General features: G+C 47.4%; 1 protein-coding gene across 1 annotated transcript in view; it reads right to left on the bottom strand.

The window, feature by feature from the left end:
- ASH1L (ASH1 like histone lysine methyltransferase) overlaps positions 1-13,256 on the bottom strand; it is a gene marked incomplete at its 5' end in the record, with an annotated part of 43,855 nt that extends 30,599 nt beyond the window's left edge. Inside the window, 2 exons of the mRNA XM_084276817.1 lie at positions 1,758-6,507; positions 12,834-13,256. Coding sequence (XP_084132943.1) covers positions 1,758-6,507; positions 12,834-13,256 — 5,173 coding nt within the window. The remainder of the gene's footprint in view (positions 1-1,757; positions 6,508-12,833) is intronic.
- Positions 13,257-21,662: the final 8,406 nt, after the last annotated feature.

Genomic DNA, 21,662 nt, shown 5'->3' with positions numbered 1-21,662 from the left:
GCTTTGTGCTAGATGCAGTTGAAAGTTCCTTGGTATGATGTGGGGCATTGGGAGCTCCGTGTGAATGAGCTGAGTACTGAGCTGCAAGCTGGTCACACAGTAAAACCAGCTGGCTTCTGTTCTGGGAAATACTGGAAGTGATACATGGCATCTGAGAAACAGCAAGAGGGAGAGTGATTCAGAGCCTGCACAAGCAGGTCTCGGCTTAAAACATCTCTGCTTTTCCCCCTAATGCGGCTGTTCCTCACAAAAACCCAACCCAGACCATTCCCTGCAATGGAAATCCTCAGGAAATTCCCAGAACTGCACGAGCAACCAATTCTTCACTCCTCAGAGCCAAATTTAACCCTTCTGCTGACCTAACACTTTGAATTCATCTTTCCACCACTGCAGAGGAAGCAATCTTAGGGCTTTATTGCTTCCCCCCCCCCCCTGCCCTGAGCAGATTTACTAACATGACATATTATGAAGCACCATGAACTTGCAAAACAACCCAGGCACTTCCCACTACCCTTAAAATATCAAACCATAAAACTTCCAAACACCAGCTAAAAACCCCTCCAGAAATAAGTTATCAGAGCAGGGAGGTGGCAGGAGGCATCGGGAGCATCACAAGGAAAGGAGTAAGATGAGAGTAAGGAAGGTGAGGTGTTACTTGTTACTGGAAGCTGGTTGTTTGCTTGGCTCCTGGCCTGTGAAGTCACAAGTGCTCCTGGAGAAATGATTTACATTTCAAGGGAGAGTGTGGGTAAGTACTGGAGGGAGAAGCAGCTCTCACACTTTCTCTTCAGGCATCAGAAGGAAAGAAGAAAGAGCATAAGCCGTGTTTTTGTCCTTTGTTACATCGTCTCGTGGCAATGAAGCAGATAAAAAGTGACAATTATTCCTCAAACCATCTGTAATAACGAAGTACAGCATGAAGTGACACTTAAGCCAGGAGGGAAAGTGATGTGAAACAGAGTTTTCTTCCAGTCCTAAATTTCACATTAGGGTTTTTTTCCCTCTTTTCTCTCTTAACACTACACAAACAGCACAGTTTGACGTCTTCTCCTTGAACAGCAACCCTCTGTCAGGTCACTGGCATTATCTGTGCCTACAACCTCAGCCAGTGCTGCTGCAGTTTTGCTCCAGGCTACGTGAGATGAGTTTCCCAACTCTGAATAGAGCTGTCATGACAAGGTTGGGGCTCAGGCATTCTCAGAGAGAGGCCTCAAGTCAGGGATCGAAAGCGATGTTGTCGTAGAGATTATTGAAATAACCAAAAGGGAGTTACAAAAGGAAAAGGGAACCTTTTCTGAAATGGAAATGCCAATGACAATAGTAGTACCAAGAGACAGTCTAAACTGAAGTAACCAAACTTCAAACAGAAACATGGCTTTTAAAGTGTCCAAAATCACGAGGAAAATGAACTTAATTCTTCAAAAAGTTAAAATTGCAAAGGAAAAGGAAAGACCTTTTGGTGAGAAAGTGTCCACAGAGTAGCTTTATATACTGCTACAACAAAGCAAGGAAAATCTGGTGGGAAGAGGTACCTGCACAGCCCTGTGAACAGCTCTGGAGGACACTGTCTGCACTGAACACCACGCAGAGCCGTGCTTGAACAGAACAGACACCCAAAAGTGAGAGCAGCCCTGAAATCCAACACAGAAAGATTCCTACGAAGCCAAAGCCGACCCTGCCCTCCTTCCCTAGCACGTGTTAGGTACAACATCAACCAGCAACTCGTAGTAAAGTAGGTGCAAGCAGAGCTCCCTTACCTGCCAGCGGCTGTAGCGCCTTCTCCCCAGGAGGCAGCGGGTCCTTTCTCAGAGGTCGGTTTAGGGAGGTGTCTTGTGCACTGAAGAGTCCAGGGCTGTCAGTGAGTTTTTTACGTCCGTTGGTGCTGGTAGAGTTTGTGACTCTGCAGCTGCCTATTGCACTTGTGAAAAGGTTTGTGTGTTCGTCGTTGCTGGCTGGCTCAGAGCTTGGAGTAAATCCCCCCAGGGACAGGCCTGGGGAGCCTTCTGAACAGTCTATCTGTAGGGGTGTCTGCAATCCCAGCGCTAAGGAATTCGACTCCGAAGGCTCTCTCCTGACCCACTGTTCATCTCGGCTTAGCAAACCCTTTGAAGGTGACAGATGTGGACAAGACATGTGACATCTGTGTTTCTCTTTATGTTTGTACCTCTCACCAACAGCCTCCTTCCCAAACCTGTAACGCTTCAAGGACTCCAGAACTGTTCTAGAAGAGCTATTAGCTGTGATAGTGTCCATGGAAACCTGTGGTTGTTCAGAAGAACGATGTTCTCTGTGTTTATGGCGATGTCTATGCTTATGTTCCAGCATCCAGCCATAAGCCATTTCAGGTGGAACACTGGGGTACGTGCTCATCGACAAGAGAGGAGTCCTGCTTGTCGTGAGGAAAGCCTCCTGGCGTAAAAGTTTATGCTTCTTCTTGTGGTATTTGGTGGGATTGAGAAGCAAATGGCCCGTATGCATGTAGGAAGGTGGTGGCAGAGGGGTAGTAAAAGAAGGAGAAGGTGGAGGAGGATAAAGAGTTGGAGGGTACCTTCCATAATAACCTAAGCCTATGGGAGCAGCTGCAAGGGGAGAAGGAGAATAAGGCATGCCGTAAGATGGGTAGAACCCGGTGCTGGAGAGAGGGAAGCTGAGGCTGTGCATAAAAGGCATCTCTGCCATAGCCTCCCGCATTTTTGGAGGCCTGCCTCTCTTCTTCTTTAAGTCAGGTTTCCTAATGTAGTGCAAAGGATCTAAAGGAAAAGTAGGATGGGTATAGAAACTATTGAAATTTATCCTAAAGATGGTAGGTAGTAAATCTCGGGGTATAAAGTGGTGACTCCTGTGGGTTATTCTAATTTCACTTAACCGACTTATTAACTCTTCTAATTCAGCAAGGAAATCTGGGTCCTGCCTACCTCGAAGCTGAGGGTACTTCTTTTTCCTTTTTCTCTTCTGCCTCTTCATTTTGTCGTAACTAAGGTAATCGTGACTGCGGCGCTTGCACTTGTGTTTGTGCTTCTCTTTGAGGTTACCTAAAACAGTGGAAGTTTCTGGGGGGATAAGGGAGACGTGATCAAACGAATGCCTCTTCTTCTTCTGCCCACAAAACTTCTCAGCCCGGTCTGAAGTGCTGTTGTTATCTGTCCCTATTCCGCTGTCGCTGGGAATGGTCTCGTCGCTGTGAGACTCGCTGACTGGGGAAGGAGTGGCTTCTTTCAGTGATGTCAGCTCGCTCAAGTGAGAAGGGGAGTTTGGCAACAACGTAGGTGGAGATAACCTCCTCCTTCCCTTAGCAGCTTTCTTCATGGCGAGTGTCTGAACAACACTTCCTTGTCTGGAGTGTATGTGTAAATACGGCACCGAGCTGGGCTCGATAAACCCCGCATCGCTGCTGACAGGGCTCTGGCCCCCACTCACTGCAGATGACTGGGAGCAAACTGGAGATGGAAGAATCTCAGAGTTACTAGCTGCTGGAGGCAGCAGGTGGGGAAGTACTTGTCCTAGTGATGTACCAGGGGTTTGTTGAGAGGACTTCTCAAGAACTGTCAAACTGGCAGAGCTGCTGGTTAAAATCCCATTCAGAACAGCTTTAGGTTTCCTCCCCCTCCTCTTTCCTATGTAAATTGTTCCTTTCTTGCTGACATTGATTTGCTGGCCTAATTTTGAACCAAAGGTGGCAGCAAGAGTTGACACCGTATTGTGGAGTTTGGACTGTACTTTCCCTTTGTTATGTGGTTCCACTGTACTAGAGAGAATCTGATTCAAGAGCTTCTTTCGCTTCAGAGTTTTCATTTTGTTTATTTTTCTAATAATTGTTTTCATTAACTGTCCATTATTTCTCTTGGCGACTTTTCTGTCTGGGTCTACTTCCAAATCAGTCATGCTACAAATATTAGGGGTTTGGACTTCCTCTGGCCCTCGGAGCTGGTCCTTCCTCTCAAAATAATCCCCACTTTGATGCTGGTCGCTTTCAGACTCTATCTTGCTGGAGTTATCTGTTCCAACAAAAGGAGCCACGGAGAGAATCGGTGGCTTCATTTTGATCGATGACCTGATCTGCCTTTTAGGTCTCCCTCTCTTTTTAGGAAAAGCTTGTCCTGATAAGCTCTGTTTTAGGGAGGGAATTTCTACTTCAGGCTGCAAAATTGGAGGTTCTTGCTCTTCTTTTGACTGCACCGAAAAGACTTTTGATGCTGGGATCTTTAGAGTTCTTTTGGGGGGACCTTCGAGCTCCGGCATCTCCTTGGATTTAGGTCTTCCTCTTTTGGGTTTATACATGTCAGGCAGGAAATCATCTGACATACACAAACTAGAGGATTGTTTGTGAGAACTGTAAAACTTTTGGGTTTGCTTGTCAGACTCAGCTAAGAGTGCAAGAGACTGGCCGTTCCCTTCATTCAGTTTTGGCAACTGATGTTTGACAAACTCATGCTCCACAAATGAAGAGGATCCTATGTTTTTCAAGAATTTGGCCTGCTCCAAATTACTGCTCGACAGTGCACTGTATGAAATGTTTTTAAAAAGCTCTGACCTTTCTAATTCTAGGCCCTTTGGAGGACGACACGTGTTCCTTGACACAACTTTAGTCCATCGTGGTTTCCTCCCTTTTCTCTTCTTTAGAGGTTTGGATTGCTGAGTAGCGCTCAGATTTTTTGCTCCTTGGCAAGATTTATCAGATGCAGCTATTGCACCAATCTTTAGGAACTGCTTGCTACTAAACAAGCTTGTAAAACTAACTACTGAAGGGGTGACAGTAGCATGAATGCTTGTTTCAGCTGCCAGAACAGGCTTTTTCCCTGTAGGAGGACTAGTTCTTGAAGTTTCTACGTAAGTAGCTTTTGAGTCATTTAAATCTTTATCAGCACCTTTAAAATCAGTGCTCAGAGTGTGGTTCAATGTTCTGTTTATATTCAGAAGTGGACTGTCAGAAGCAAACTGAGGTTTGCCAATCTGATCTGAAATACCTTCTAGGAGATCAGCTGTGGAACTTAAATGCAGTGAGTTAGATGCTAACTGTGAGGACGTTGTGGAGAGGCTCCTGTTTAAGGTTGTAACAGACACCGTGGGTGAAGGTGACGGGAGATTCCCCTCTCCCACCGCACTGAACGGGGACTTCGCTGTCGATACGTCTGAAGCACCTCCTGTTCTGAAGTCTGGTGAAGTGCAATAAACTGGAGGCTGTTTTTCATGCTTAGATGTTTCATAAACCCCTTTTTCACTGCTTGAGTAACCATCCTGTGGAGCACAGATTCCTTCATTAAACATCTCTTTGCCCACATCGGCGATTTCTTTCCGAATTGAGAATTTTTCCAAGATGCTTTCCTTATTCTGTCTCATCAGATGCTTCTCAAATGTTTTGCTAGCAGTATTTTCCTTCAGTAAATCTGGGGTGTCATGGCTTTCAAGGCTACTGAGGTTTGAATTGCAAGGAAGCTTAAAGGGCTCTGAGGCAGGCGTAAGAGAGTCTGCTTTCAGAGTTCCAGAGTCCTTGTTAACCATACCAACCGGACTGCTGATTCCTGGTGGCTTTTTTCCAGAGTCCTTGCTAACCAATCCCACTGGACTGCTAATTCCTGGCACCTTCCTCCCAGAGTCCTTGTTAACTGGTCCCACTGGGTTGCCAATCCCTGGTGTCTTCCTTCCAGAGTCTTTGTTAGTCAGAATGGTTGTACTGCCAGTCCCTGGCATCTTTCTCCCAGAATCCTTGTTAACCAATCCTGTAGGACTACTTATCCCCAACAGCTTCTTCCCAGCATCCTTGTTAATCAATCCCGCCAGAGCGCCAATCCCCACTGGCTTCTTGACAGATTCCTTACTAGACAGTCCAGCTGGAGTGCTGATACTTGGAAGTTTTCTTCCAACATCTTTGCCCATCAGCCCAACTGCAGAGCTGGTCACTGGCTGTTTCTTTCCAGAGTCCTTGCTAACTAACCCAGTCGGAGTGCTGATCCCTGGTGGCTTCTTCCCAGAGTCCTTGTTAACCAATCCAACCAACGGGCCAATTCCTTGTGGCTTCTTCCCAGAGTCCTTGTTAACCAATATGGCTGCACTACCAATCGCTAATGGCTTCTTCCCTGAGTCTTTGTTAACCAATCCAACAGCAATCCCCGACCCCGGCAATTTCTTTCCTAAATCTTTATTAATTAACCCACTTGCAGTTATGGTTCCTGGTAGCTTCTTTCCAGAGTCTTTAACCAAACCAGATGCAGTTCCACTTCCAGGCTTCTTCTGCTTTGCTTTGGAAGACTTTGAAGGAGGACAAGTTGCAATAAGTTGAGCCAGTTTCTCTGTTACAGTTGTTGCTCCATTAATTTGGGTTCTATCCTTTAAGTCAGAATTATGGCTACTGATAAGAGTCGGAGGAGATGACTTTATGTAATCTGTCATTTCAGAGTGCAAGGGGGTAACTTTCTTAGATAAGGGATTTGTTTCTACTTGTATACCTTCTTCCACATGTAATTCAACTGTTGCAACTTCTCCAGCTTTCTTGTACGACTTTGAAGGGTCCTAGAATTAAAAGAAATAACCTTTAGGAACAGAGCACAAAGACTCTCTCTGAGTAACACAGGATCTTTTTGTGTTGAGATGATTAATACCTGCTTCAGTTATAGTTACCAGCTATATAAATACATACTTCACGATCCTATTAATTTTAAAGCAAATATATTTCAGTGCTCATGTTAAGGTTTTCCTGATGTTATGTAATGCAAATTCTCTCTCAGTCCTCGTATATAAACCATTTAATCTGTCCCCAATTATAAACATTCTCCAAAAGTACTCTTAATGTTTATTAAAAAACCCCATTAACAATAATATACTGGGCTCCTTATGGTGTGACAGCTCTTGAAGACCTCAGATGCCACTGAGACGGAGGTGAGGGATGCACCGCAAAGGCGGGTGTTGTGTAAACCTGTCCACACACAGCTCTGTCAGGGCTTTGCAGAGAGAGTGGTGAGGGGCTGGAACAGGCTGCCCAGAGAGGGGGTGGGTGCCCCGTCCCTGGAGACATTCAAGGTCAGGCTTGATGGGGCTCTGAACAACCTGATCTAGTGAGGATGTCCCTGCTTGCTCTGGTGGGGTTGGAGCAGATGGGCTCTGAAGGTCCCTTCCAACCTTAAACATTCTATGATTCTACCAGAAGCTGAATTTCACAAGCTGGTAGAATCACAGCCCTACCAGCCCAGATGCATCTCCAGAAATCAAGCAAGACTTCACAAGAACAGTGATATCTCACTGATCAAAGTATTCCTTTGGGATGAGGGGCGAGGGGGAAGGGGGGTGTGTGGGGTGGCCACGAGCATCATTTGGGGTCTGATGTCTCCCAACCTGCTGCAGCAGTAGAACAAAACCCACCAGTCGTATCAGTTACTGGTTTTAAAGCTGTGGTGTAAAAGAGACTGTGGTCTATGGAGAATAGTTTGGCATTCAGCCCAGCTTCCCTGTGGCAGCTGCAATTTTATGTAAATTATGCCAGAGCATCACATTTCAGGAACTTCCCCCCAACTCAGCCACCCTCCTACTCACAAAACATACAGCTGGGAGGCGGGGAGCAGCCATGATCCGTCCTTACTGCACTGGAGACACAAAACAGGGTGCCATGCTTTCCTGAAATAACACCTCCTGCACAATCATAGAATCCCAGACTGGTCTGGGTTGGGAGGGATCCCAAGGGTCCCAGAGCTCCAACCCCCTGCCACAGGCAGGGACACCAACCTCCAGGCCTGGAGCTACACAAGGTTGCCCAGGGCCCCAGCCAACCTGGCCTTGGACACCCCCAGGGACGGGGCACCCACCCCCTCTCTGGGCAGCCCCTTCCAGCCCCTCACCACTCTCTCTGCAAAGAACTTCCCCCCAATCTCTCCTCTCCCCCTTCCCTCCTCCAGCTTCACTCCAGCCCCCTTGTCCTGCCATTATCCACCCTTTAACAAGCCCATTCCCCTCCTGTTCCTCTGCTCCCTTCAGGGATTGGGGGGCTGCAGTGAGGTCCCCCCACAGCCTTCTCTTCTCCAGGCTGACCCAGCCCAGCTCCCTCAGCCTCTCTCCGTAGGGGAGCTGCTCCAGCCCTCTGAGCATCCCCGTGGCTCCTCTGACCCCTCTCCACCAGCCCCACATCTTCCTTGTGTTGGGCCCCAGCTCTGGACACAGGACTCCAGCTGGGGCCTCCCCAGGGCAGAGCAGAGAGGGACAATCCCCTCCTCTGTTAGATGGAAGAGAGAGATCTCAAGTCCGAGCTGCTGTTACAGAGTGAGCACAGCAATTCAAAGCTCCAACAGTTGGTGTTCAGGTGCTGAGAGTGTGTAGCTTGGTCCCTTGTTGTCATTTTGCTCCTGGGGCTGGAAGCTGGCCGTATGTGCAGAATGTTCAGCCTTCCCTGGTGTGGTTCCACGGAGCACAGCGCCCTTCTGAGCTGTCTCACTTGAGTTTTATAGCAGAGAAGATGTAAAGTCAGGTTTTAAGGCAGGTAGTTTTGTGAGGATTACTAACAATTCACTCACATAAAAAAACCCAACCTCCCCTCTAACATCTCATCGGAGTTTCATCCATCTAACACACCTGAAACAGCTCCAAACAAGCACATGCTTCAAGCTTTTTCCCTGGTACATTTAGAGACTCTCAGGATGTGTATGGTTGGAAGGACCTTCAAAGGCCATCTGCTCCAACCCTGCAGCGAGCAGGGACATCCTCACTACATCAGGTTGCTCAGAGCCCCATCAAGCCTGACCTTGAGTATCTCCAGAGGTGGGGCCTCCACCACCTCCATTTGATTTACTCATTCTCTTGTGAACTACCAACAAACAATAAGGATATTGAGATGCACACAGACACACAGACATTTCCCCACTGCTGCTTTAGTGGTTGCACTTCTGGCCAGTGAACACACAGGCTATTTATATTCAAATACCCATTCTGAAGAAGCACAGACACTGCCTGTGGAGCTGCTGCATCAATACACTCTACACAAGTTCTCCATGTCATTTGCTGTTTGTTTTTCACCACTGAGACTTTTTATTTGTTCTAAAAGTAAGTTTTAGCTAATTACCAGGGAAAATGATTAGTCTGAGGGAGAAACTCATGTCCCAGACCCTGCAGAAAATCCTCGAGCTGCTCAAAAACGAACCAACCCCACTTCTTCAGCTTTGTCACTTTTTTTTTTCTTGAAACTTTTCAGTCAGTGGCTGTGATTTCATCAGAGAACTTCCCTGTAGAGCTTCCCTCCATCACCAAGGGCAATGGAACAAACTGCAGAACACCACACTCAGCAGTTTCACAAAGGAGGAAGGAGATGGAGCAAAAGGGCATGTTCCAACCTGCTTTGGTGTTTTACTACTATTTTAGAGTTCTAGCTGTTACAATCACTTCTTGCCTCCTTATTTTCTAAGACTTGGGTAATGCAACTCAGTTATGTCATTGGCTACACAGGGAAATCCTTCCTGCCCCTCTCCTGCTAAAACACAGGCAAAAATTATATTTATAAATTGATGTATCTTCAGGCTCAGTAAAGGTACAGTAGGCACACATAAACGTCTGTCTGCCACAGGAAACTCTTCTGAAGGGAAAACAATAAATCAAAGTTTCACAATCAGTGTCACAAAGTGAACTGCTTCTTGTTTCTCTCAACACCCAGGAGCCACTTTGAGGTCTTTCTTTTCTGTTCTATGATTTTCTCTTTCTGTCTACATGTTTCTGGAGGACAAACTGTAAATAGATGATTTACCTGCTTCACCTAACCTGCTCATCTTTCAGCATGGAGACAAACCCTCTACTAACACTCATGAAGACACTACCCAAGTTTTAAGAGCCCTTTCAGCAGTAAGAAGCATGGAGAAAACCCTCTACTAACACATCTGAAGATACTGCCCAAGTTTTAAGAGCCCTTCCAGCTTGAGTAAGAAGCATAGCTGTCACAGATGGGAGTGCAAAGTATTTTCCTGCTTCAAATTGGTCATATATTCACTTTTTCCCCTCCTCTCCATCAGAAGGAAAGATTAAGGGATCCCTTTTATTTCCTGTAGTGAAGTTTGCAGTGCTAAAGCTTGCTTTATTTCATTGCAGTCAGAAAAAAATAAACCCCTTGGGCATCATATTCAGAACATACAGTGGTTTTAAACTATATTTATGGGCTGTTTCTCAAAAGCCACTTTTTAATCACACTTGCTAGAGAACAGCAGGATGCTGTAAAGTGTCCGAACAGTCCAAAGCACCAGGATGGCAGCAGGGAACACACAGAGTTAACCAGCTTGAAAACTGTTTCAGTACAACTTGAGGGGGAGCAGAGTATCTAAAGTGAATTGTCATTAGTCAGGGATTTGAAACTATTTTAAGTAATGCAAATTTAATGCAACAGATCTGTGCTTCTCTACGCTTCACCAGACACAGAGCAGCAGTAACTCCGCTCAGAAGGAATTAAAACATGATCTGGTATCAGTGGTATCGTATATAATATCCACAATATTTAATTGTAGCAGTAGTTCTTGTTTCCCAACTTTCTAACTTCCTTTTTCAATACAATGTCTCTCTTGAAGAAAAACCTAGTATATAAACAAAGAGGTCAAGGATGAAGAGTCCATGTTGCCACCATCTGAGTTTAAATACTAATTGGTAAAATTAAAAATTCCCAGGGCACGATCCCTTATTGCAATGGGCAGCTTCCATACTTATCTCTTGCTAGTAAGAGTTTCAGTTCCAAGTACCACCACAATTCAGCCATCAAGAGAGATCAATTCCAGACTGACCCAAGACAATATAGTCTTATTTAAAAAAAATAAATTAAAAAGTCATGAGGACAGTGACAAATTGTTCTGAAATGGAAGAATGTAAAATAAAGGCCACAGCCAACGTTTTCTGTCATATAATGTACCACTTGACTGTCTTGTTTGACAGACTGATGAAAAACAACTTGAATCATAGAATCCCAGCCTGGTCTGGGTTGGAAGGGACCCCAAGGGTCCCAGAGCCCCAACCCCCCTGCCACAGGCAGGGACACCAAACTCCAGGCCTGGAGCTACACAAGGTTTCCCAGGGCCCCAGCCAACCTGGCCTTGGACACCCCCAGGGATGAGGCACCCACCCCCTCTCTGGGCAGCCCCTTCCAGCCCCTCACCACTCACTCTGGACAGAACTTCCCCCTAATATCTCATCTAACCCTTCCCTCTTCCAGCTTCACTCCACCCCCCTTGTCCTGCCACTATCCACCCTTTCTGTTTATAATGGAGAAAAAAACAACCCCAACAGAGCTGCATGGCAGTCTGGGAAAGGTGATTTTGGGCATTACCTGTAACATACAGCACCCTTGTTCTTTGAGAGCAAAGTTTATCACTTCTCTTCAAAGATGCTCAAGGAAAACTCAAGTCTGGGTATGCCAGCGTAAATAAAAGGTTTGGGTATGTCAGACAGACATCATCTCAGTACAAGATAAAGGAATTTTCCCTCCCTTTGGATAATCTGGACTTTAGGAGATGTCAGGGGAGATTTATACAGTTAAATGAATAGGACACAGGCTAGAGACATGAAAAACCTTCAGCCCTGGAATCACAGATGGGAGTGCAAAGTATTTTCCTACTTCAAATCGGTCATATATATTCGCTTTTTCCCCTCCTCTCCATCAAAAGGAAAGATTAAGGGATCCCTTTTATTTCTTGTGGTGAAGTAGGACCTAATGAGTAGGACACAGGCTGGAGACATGAACAATCTTTAGCTCTGGAATCACTGAAACACAAGCCTCATGAACAGCCAAGTCATGTGAAGGACTCTGCCTTCCAGGGACTTGTATTCTCTTGCTGAATCACCCAGTGTTGCAAAGCTGAACAAGGCTACGTAAGGAATGCACAAGGAAACTGGGAGAGCTAAATACACACTCATAAAGAAATACAGATAGGTGTGAGAGAAATGGGAGTGCAGGGAAAATCTTTAGCTTTCACTCAGTCGGCATGTACTGAAGAGAGACAGAATATGGAGGGTGTAATCTAACACCCTATCAATTAGTGAAACTGCTATGAATATCAGAGAAAATGAGGGTTCTGTAACAAAACCCTTCTGAAATGTAGCATCTCTGCAACTGCATTTCTCATTCTTGACCCACATTCTTTTCTAATTTCCTTGTAAAATACAATGGATAAAAACCTAATACATAAACAACGATGTCAAGGATGAAGAATCCACGTTGCCACCATCTGAGTTGAAATACTAAGTCTGTTTTCCCTCTGTTATCACTGCTCTTACTTGTTACATCATGCAGCTCATAAAAACAAGACATCCTCGAGGCAGGTCTATCTCCTTCCAGTTGGAAAATACCTGGCACATCACTCCTGCCACTGCATTTATAGGCAGTTTATCACCACACTGGTTTCTTACATATCCAGAGGAGTGGTTTTTCACTTCTCAGACACTGCTTGGTACGTTCATCACAGTGTCACAGAAAAAAAACCCCTAACAGGTAAGAAAAAATATAAATCCAAATGCTTCAGACCATCACAGAAACTGCACAACCCTGTTTACACAGAGATAAAACCTCCCACTTTCTTCTACAGAAGAGACTAAAAATACGCTATCACATTTCAGCAATTTACCCAGGATGTTTGCTTCAGGTTAACATGGGAATTCTCTTTCACTGCCACGAATAAAACCCCCAATGTTGGCAAGCTGAGAAAGACCAAAAGCCCTTTTTTCCCCCCGTCAATGGAAATTAAATCAAACCATTTCTAACTCCAGAATCTTCACTACCAGAGGTTACGTGGCAAAACAGTAGAGCATCATCATGCAGAGATGCCAGAAACTTTTAAATCCAATTTAAATTTACTCTGACCTGCAAACCACTACATTAAAATACTACTCACTTGTTTTGAAGGACAGTGCTCATTCTTCTCATCTGTCATCTTCCCACTCTTTGGTGCCCTTCTTGGTTGCTTGATGCTGGTTTTTATAGCAGGCCGGCACACATAATTCTCAAGGTTCTTGGGAGGCTTTTTGGTTCGTTTTGCTTGGAGACCAATCTTCAGTTTCAAGTTTCCCTCTGAAAAGTTTGTTTCCTTCACTGAAAACTGTTGCTGTGCATCAGTCAGAGCCTCATTCTTCCCGTTCTCCGGACTGTTCCCCTCCCGGTTCTTTTTCTTCCCGTCGTCTTCTTCCTTGGTGCAACTTTCTAGTTCTGCTTCTCCTTTTCCCACCAACGTGCCAATGTTTACTCCAGAGGGGCTTTTCCCAGAAAACCCTTCAGAATCAGAACCCAAGCCTAACATAGCAGTATTCCTAGGGTCCATCACAGGTGGAATATCTGCCTTTCGGATGATTTTAGGGAAGATTTACAGAGATATGTTCCACAGAAGATCTGTTTTACTACTGGCAGCCAGCATCTTTTACTCTGGAGAAGAAAAAGAAAGAAGTAAACTGATTTTCTTGCAGGAATTAAATGAATATGAAAATCAATTAGAAAGCAAACAATCCCATCTCAGTCAAGCGCGATTAGGCAGCTGATGTTTCAAAACACCAACTCCCTCCTAAAACCTACTACAAAAATACACTTCTATCTGTAAAGTCACCTTTTGCTGATAGATGAAAATAGGTGAATACTACAGTGTAGTTTCCTGTTCACAGAATCACAGACTCATAGGGGTTGGAAGGGACCTCCAGAGATTGAATTGTAAGGAATACCACAGAAAGATGTCAATGGTTTCAAGTGAACTTCAGAATTAGTTTCAATGGTTTTAGAAGGGTTTCAATGAGGTCAGCAACTATCTATGACATTTGGCCTTCTGGCAGGTCAGCACATGCACGCTCGAGCCCATCAGCACATGGCAGGTCCCAACACCATATGCCTCTTGTCCAGGCAGTGATTAGAAAACCAGCAGTGAGGAGGTGGCATTTTGAGGTGGCTCCATAAACACAAAGCCCTGTATCAAAAGGGGGAAAGGATAAGGAATGTGAAAGGCGATACTGGGATTGGGCTGAGGCAACTGCAGTGGACACGGGTTGGAAGTCAGACGCCAGGGTTAGAGGGGACAGAAGAAATGCTGTTGAGAACACAAAATGCAAGTCATCAGGAAGCTAGGCTTCACTGCCTGCATTCAGAGAACACAAATTTACTTTCACCTCTTCTCTGTACATTATCAAAGAAGATTTTTATCTGCAACTACGACTTTTCAACTAAGAGCATCCTGAAAAACCCAAATCAGCATTATTACTCAGCAGACCAGAGGTAATGAGAGAAAAATCTCCATTTTAGAACTAAGGAGAAATGGGTAGAGCAGTGTGACCCAGGGGGCTGGAAAGCAGGTCAGTGACAGCTCCTGGTTCAAGGCTCAATGTTCAGCCCATTCTGCTACACCATGTAGCCTAAAATGGGAAAATGGGCTTTTTCCTATGTGCTGATACACAAAGCAAAGCTGGGCAGCTGACTTAATCCCTGAATGTTTATTATTCAGGTTCAAGAAAAGGAGAGGATCCTACAGTGTGTCATGCAAGTCTTGATTCTACGTTGACGCAGGAGTTCCCTTCTCCGTGACTATCACAGAATCACAGGGGTTAGAAGGGACCTTGAGAGATCACCAGGTCCAACCCCCCTGCCAAAGCAGCTCCCCAGCTCACATTGCACAGATAGGCATCCAGATGGGTCCTGAGTATCTCCAGAGAAGGAGACTCCACACCCCCTGGGCAGCCTGTCCCAGGGCTCCCTCACCCTCACTGGGGAAAAGTTCTTCCCCAGGTTGGTGGGGAACTCCCTGTGCTCCAACTTGCAGCCATCGCCCCTTGTCCTGTCCCCACAGACACTGAGCAGAGGCTGCCAATGTCCCCCTGTGTCCCACCCTTCAGCTATTGATCCCCATTGATCAGATCCCCTCTGTCTCTTCTCTCCAGGCTGAACAGTCCCAGCTCACTCAGCCTTTCCTCCCAGGGGAGATGCTCCAGGCCCTTCAGCATCTCTGTTCCTCCTCTGGACTCTCTCCAGGAGATCCCTGGCTGTTTGATCCCAGGGAGCCCAGCACTGGACACAACACTCCAGTGGGGCCTGACCAGGGCAGAGCAGAGGGGGAGGATCCCCTCCTGTGACCTGCTGCCCACACTCCTCCTGATGCCCCCAGGATCCCCTTGTCTCTCTCAGCCCCCAGGACACTCTGCTGGCTCATGGCCACCCTGTCACTCACCAGCACCCCCAGGTCCTTCTCCTCAGAGCTCCCCCCCAGCAGCTCCCCCCAGCCTGTCCTGATTCAAGCCATTATCTGGACTATGGTCCAGAACAGCTCCACCACTTCAGTCACTGTCTTACAATTGTCATTAATTAATAAACTTAAAACCTGAAACCAAATTTACAGGAGACAGCACCACTACACTGCTGTATTTAGCTCCGTATTTACTCAAGAGCAAGACTTTAAGTAGTTACACTCATCCACTGACCTTAGAAACTGCAAGCCCAAGAGGAAGCACACACTGAGTATCCCAGGAACGTGCTGAAATCTCACTCTGTGCTAACCCAGAATCAGCAGCTATCCCAGAAACCAAGCCACGGAATTGACGGCTCTTGTAAACACAGAGCAGGTAATTTTATTTATCCATTAATTCCTCTCAGCACAGACAACAAAAATGCTAATCCTGGACCTAATCATCATTTTGCCTGGATCACTGTAATCTTCTTCTGACTCTCCAATTACCCCACCATAATTCAGAGAAAATGCATCTGCCAATTTGATAATTTTCATAACCACAAACTGATTAGATCTCATCGCTCTCAATCCCAAGAATGCTGCTTCTTCCCCACCTCCTCAGGTTCAAACTTCCTGTCATTGTCTTTAAGATGCACACAACCATACCTTGCCTCTTCTCTGTTCCTTCGTGCTTTCTGTTTCACCAGTGATAAGCATCGTATGTGGGGTTCCCCCTCCCCCTGTTTATTTGTTAACACCACCCACAGCTTTACCTGTGCTGCTCTTCAAATGCTGTGTATGCCCTGCTCACACTGGTCTAGGGGATGGGAACCATTACTTTCACAGGTCATGCCTTAAAATCTCCTTGTGGATGCCAATGGAAATGAGCAGCAAAACATGGTGACAGCCACAGTTCAGAGGCAGCTATAAAAGTCTGCACAAACTGGCCCTGAAAACTCTAATGATTCGGTGGTTTCAAGACCCAAACACATCACAGAATCCCAGCCTGGTCTGGGTTGGGAGGGACCCCAAGGGTCACAGAGCTCCAACCCCCTGCCACAGGCAGGGACACCAACCTCCAGGCCTGGAGCTACACAAGGGTGCCCAGGGCCCCATCCAACCTGGCCTTGGACACCCCCAGGGACGGGGCACCCACCCCCTCTCTGGGCAGCCCCTTCCAGCCCCTCACCACTCTCTCTGCACAGAACTTCCCCCCAATCTCTCCTCTCCCCCTTCCCTCCTCCAGCTTCACCCCGTCCCCCTTGTCCTGCCATTATCCACCCTTTAACAAGCCCATTCCCCTCCTGTTCCTCTGCTCCCTTCAGGGACTGGGGGGCTGCAGTGAGGTCCCCCCACAGCCTTCTCTTCTCCAGGCTGACCCAGCCCAGCTCCCTCAGCCTCTCTCCATGGGGAGCTGCTCCAGCCCTCTGAGCATCCCCATGGCTCCTCTGACCCCTCTCCACCAGCCCCACATCTTCCTTGTGTTGGGCCCCAGCTCTGGGCACAGGACTCCAGCTGGGGAAGGCAGAGCAGAGAGGGACAATCCCCTCCCTGTCATATTTACCCACGTGAGATAAGCTCCATATCTCTGTGTCTTCACTATCCGCATTTGTTCTGTTAATTAGCCAGTCTTCTTTTTAATTATACTACAGGAGGCTTCCTTGGGTCAGAGGAAGAGAGCTCGGCCGTGCAGAGTACCTGCTCCGATGATACTGATCCCTGAAAGGGATCTTCACACAGTTCCACTGCAAGGCCCTTTTCGAGGGCTCCATCCACCTGGTGTCCCCACGAAGATTCAAGAGCAATTAGCACAGCGCAGCCTGATTGCCCGTGCCCACAATTAAGCCTTTCCTAAGCTCGCACAGTCATTTAACCACACCGCTTCGTAACTTCCAGGAGTAGAAAGCACCACTCTAACCAAGCACTGTGGCATCCTGCATCAGGCCAAAAGCTCTGCTCAGCAATTCCAAGCCCACTGCTCACATTTTGCAGACTCACAGCAGGTTTTTTCCAAAGCAACATCAACATTTTTTTATTTAAAGGCTGGGGTGTGGGGGGGTTTTGATGAAAGAAGCTGCCATTTCCCTGGGGATTATTCCAAGACCTAATCCACATTTTGCAACAACTTTTATCCATGGGGATCTTAAGCTAAGGACAATTTTTGCTAGATTAAGGATGATCTAGTATCAAATCTCTACATGGCCTGAGAAATTATGATTGACACGTCCTACCATCTTCCTAAGAAGCAAAACACATCCAGTCTGTCACCCAGCAGACTCTGTGGTGCCCAAATCCCTCCTGTAATCGTTCTTCCCCAAATAAAGATTATCTGGGAAGCATTTTAACATCTGTTTTGACATGTACTACCTAGAACTAAATGGTGTTCATCAACAACTTCAGCTCTGAGGCCTCCAGCATAACCAGGACACAGAGCTGTGGGAGTGAGTCCAGAGGAGCCCATTGAGAGGATGTGAGGGCTGGATGGAGCCCCTCTGCTCTGGAGCCAGGCTGGGAGAGCTGGGCTGGCTCGGCCTGGAGAAGAGAAGCTGCTTGTGGGGAGAGCTCTGAGCCCTGGAGAGGGGCTGGTGCCCAGGGCAGGGAGGGCCAGGCCCAGGGGAACGGCCTTCAGCTGCAGGAGGGGGATGGAGACGGGCTGGGAGGCAGGAATCCTTCCTGGGGAGGGGGGAGGCCCTGGCACAGGGTGCCCAGAGAAGCTGGGGCTGCCCCTGGATCCCTGGCAGGGCTCAAGGCCGGGCTGGGATGGGGCTGGGGGCACCCTGGGGTGGTTGGGGATGTCCCTATGCATGGCAGGGGGACACTGGGAGGCTCTGAGGGCCCTTCCTACCTAAACCCTTCTAGGATTCTATGATTTTTCTAATGTCATCAACAGTTTTAATATTTATTATTCATTCCTATTCCCTTGTCGATACATCCAGAGCCCTTTCTGCCTGTCATCTGCTAAGATTCCTCCTCTTCTGATCCCTGCTTTTCCAGAAAAAATACACCAAGAGCTGACTTCCACCATCAACTCGCAGAGGTGTTTCCCTCCCCTACCCCCTCAGCAATACTAAATGAGGTTCTTCCTCCCCTGTCTGCTTTACTCTGTCCTCTTCATTCCTGCTACTGGTTTTGTTGATGAACTTATTGTGATTTTCTATTTAGAAGGTGAGTGTTTTCCTTGCAGTTCTTTCCACTGCTTCAGCTCCAGGGGACACTAAATTCAGCTGAGTGTGTCTGAAATCCCAGAATATTACTCTACAGCCTCCCACAAGCCCTCCTCGTGTTCCTTGTCTTCCTCCTTCTGCTACATGAAGACAGCTACTACGCTCAGAGTTTCTTTCTCAACCAGACAATAAAGTGTGTCAGGAAAAACCCTGCTGTATTTCTCCACATCACAACACCCTCAGCAGCAACATGGACCATGGGATGTCACTGGAATAGAAGTTTGAGGACCATGGCTTCAGAGATGGAGATACTTGTCAGGAATAAAGTCACTGCCTGTGTTACAGGGGGTGACAAAACTCATGTTTATCAGGTAGTACCTGTTAGATGGGGTTTTATGGGCTTAAAATAACAGAGCATCTGTGTTGTAAAGAACATTCTACAGGAGTGTTCATGGCAAAGACAGAATGGGCCATGTGAGGGAGAAGAAATGGTAGCAGGATAGTATTTTGTAGGAAGAAACACAGAGTGGCAACACTTTGCAAGCATGATCCCATGGGAAGAAGGCTTTGGAACCAGGCATGTTCCTTCTGATATCTTAACCCCATTTCTTCTGGCATCCTACTTCAACTGGAAGGTTTGGAAACATAACATTGACTTCTGATTTGCCTTGTAATTGTGTTGTTTCGCTGCTCACACGAAGATGAAATTGCTAAACACCATATAACTAACCCCATATTTGACCAGACCAGAGGTTCATTTACCCTTATGCTGTTATTCCCAGCCTTAGCCCACACTGATTGCCCAGGGAAAAGTGTAAAAAAAGCCCCAGTGTAGGCTGTGTTCCATTCAAATATTCTTCCAACCCACAGACCTGGGACTTGGGAACTTCTTGAGAGGCATGCCTCAACACCTAATGCCTTCCAGTGGGGTTTTCTGAACATAAAACCTCTGCAAAAGACAATGTAATGGGCATCATAAACCAGTATTGCACCTTTAACTCCTGACATGCTGTGCAGGCAACACTGGACACAGGACTCCAGCTGGGGAGGGCAGAGCAGAGAGGGACAATCCCCTCCCTGTCCCTGCTGCCACCCCTCTGCTGATGGAGCCCAGGATCCCATCGCCCTTCCCAGCTGCAGGAGCCACCCAGCTCATGCTGAGTTCCTCATCCCCCATGACCCCCACGTCCTTCTCCTCAGGGCTGCTCCCCAGGAGCTCTTCTCCCAGGCTGTGTCTGTGTCTGGGATTCCTCCTGCCCAAGGGCAACACCTGACACTGGGCAGTGTTGAACCTCATCAGGTTCACCCAGTTTGGTTAAGCCAAAACTACCCCAGTGTGAAGATGACCACTGACACCACCACACTGCCCAACCACAGTGACACAGAAAATGAGGAACAAATACAGATTTTACTTTCACAGAATAATCACATTAGAGATGCATATCAGATTTTATACATGTTTTTTTTCCTCTTTTGAAAGCTGTGAGATGGAACACATGAGCTTACTGGGGTGGAAGAAATGTGTCCACAATGGCCAAAGTCAACCTTTTGCCAATGGCAGGACAAATTAACTGAAGAAAAAAGAAAGTCAACAACCTATTTGACAACAACAGGTATTTCAAATACCTGTGGTTTAGTAACTCTATCTCCTATTTCCATTTTTCTCCTGCTTTATACTTTATACCACTAAGCCTGTCTCTTGCACCAAGTGTTTAAACTGTTTGTGTATCCTCAAGGACAGTTTAAACTCCTGAAAACAATCTGCTTTTTCTTTGTGAATCATGACTGAGATTATCTTACCCTTCATTATCACTCAGACATCAAGTGCTTTTTAGGTGCCTGTTGACTGCCTGTAGCAATCAAATGGAACTATGGCCAAAAAGAAGTTAAGATCATTTTGTCTTTACAACCAAGATGCACTCAGACCCCCTCAAAATAATAATAATAATAATAATAATAATAATAATAATAATAATAATAATAATAATAATAATAATAATAATAATAATAATAATAATAATCTGTCTTACTCTCTCCTATGGTTTAGAAAAGATACAGAAGCTTTCCTTTTCAAGTCAGAATGCTCCTCAAGAACTCAAGTAGGCAGACAGATGATGATTTTAGAGCCCTTCTCTCCCCATATGTTCAACCAGCTGCTAGAACTTCCCCACTCCCTCAGCGGCAGAGCACCAGGGATGGACTCAAGGTCCTCAAGGATGACCACGTGAAACACAAATCTTTCAGGATTCTCCCCAAAAAGCCCCTCCAAACTCCCACGCTCTTGGGGAAGCAGTGCCTTCGAGGGTGTGATCTACAGTAATGCAAGGGAAACGAATGAAATGAAGAAGGAAAGATGCTAAGAAGGTATTCCAAGATGCTCCTGAAAAGGAAATCTCATTTAAATATGAAAGGAGAGCCGCAGATTTTTAGCACACACCCACCCCACAGTCCCTGCTCCCCAAAACTCTCCCCACAAGGCTGGAGAGGCGGCGGCAGAAGCCGCTATCTCCAGCTTCCCTCCCGAGCTCCTGACAGCACACAGCTACCAGGAGAGAGCGAATGCGTGTCCTGAGGCCATCTGATGGAAACCCACATTCCAAGGAGTTTCCAGCTCTCTGCTGGGTAATTAAGAGGGTGAAGGAACCACAAACCCCGGGCGAACAGCAGCAGAGACTAACAGAGAGGAAAGGACCTGTCGCCTCAGAGGTGGGTAAGGCGACGGCATGTCACGCTCAACCACCACATCCCAAATCACCCACCACAAAACCCAGATTAAAAATCCAGCAGAAGTAGGATGCTGGGGAGGGGGGTGGTGAGAACACAACGCAGCGCTGATCTAAAGCAGCCGCTCTCCATCCCACGGGCCACAGAAAGAATCGATTCAAGCCCAAAACAGCCCTCAGCCTCGGCAGGCACGGCCCCCCTGCACCCCCGAGGACGGGCCACACTCTGCCCCGCGGAATAAATCAGACCGGAGGGGGAGAGACGCGGCCGGGCGCTGACCGCCAGCCCCGGCCCGCAGTCCCACCCGGGCTGGCGGCCGGCGGGGGCCTCCCCCGGGGCGACCCGCGCCCCCCGCGGCAGCGGCCCGGCTGCCAGGCGACACCCCTGCCCCCCGCTCCCGACACACGGCGCGAGCGCGGCTGTCAGGCTCCCTCCAGCCCGCGGGGCACGGGCCCGGCTTCGGGCGTCCCGCCGGCGCTCAGCCCCCGTGCGGGCCCCGCTCCTGCCACCGGGACACCCGCCGCCCCTCCCGCCCCGCGCTCGCCAGCCCCCCCCACGCACCCCCCCCTCGCCCCGCTGGCGGGGATATCCCGCCTCCTTCCCCGGCGCGGGCCCGGCTGTCAGGGATCCCCCGCCCCCT

The sequence above is a fragment of the Gallinula chloropus genome (assembly GCF_964237585.1).
Source record: "Gallinula chloropus genome assembly, chromosome: 29".
NCBI lineage: Eukaryota > Metazoa > Chordata > Aves > Gruiformes > Rallidae > Gallinula > Gallinula chloropus.
This window is presented reverse-complemented; position numbering and strand designations above follow the sequence as displayed.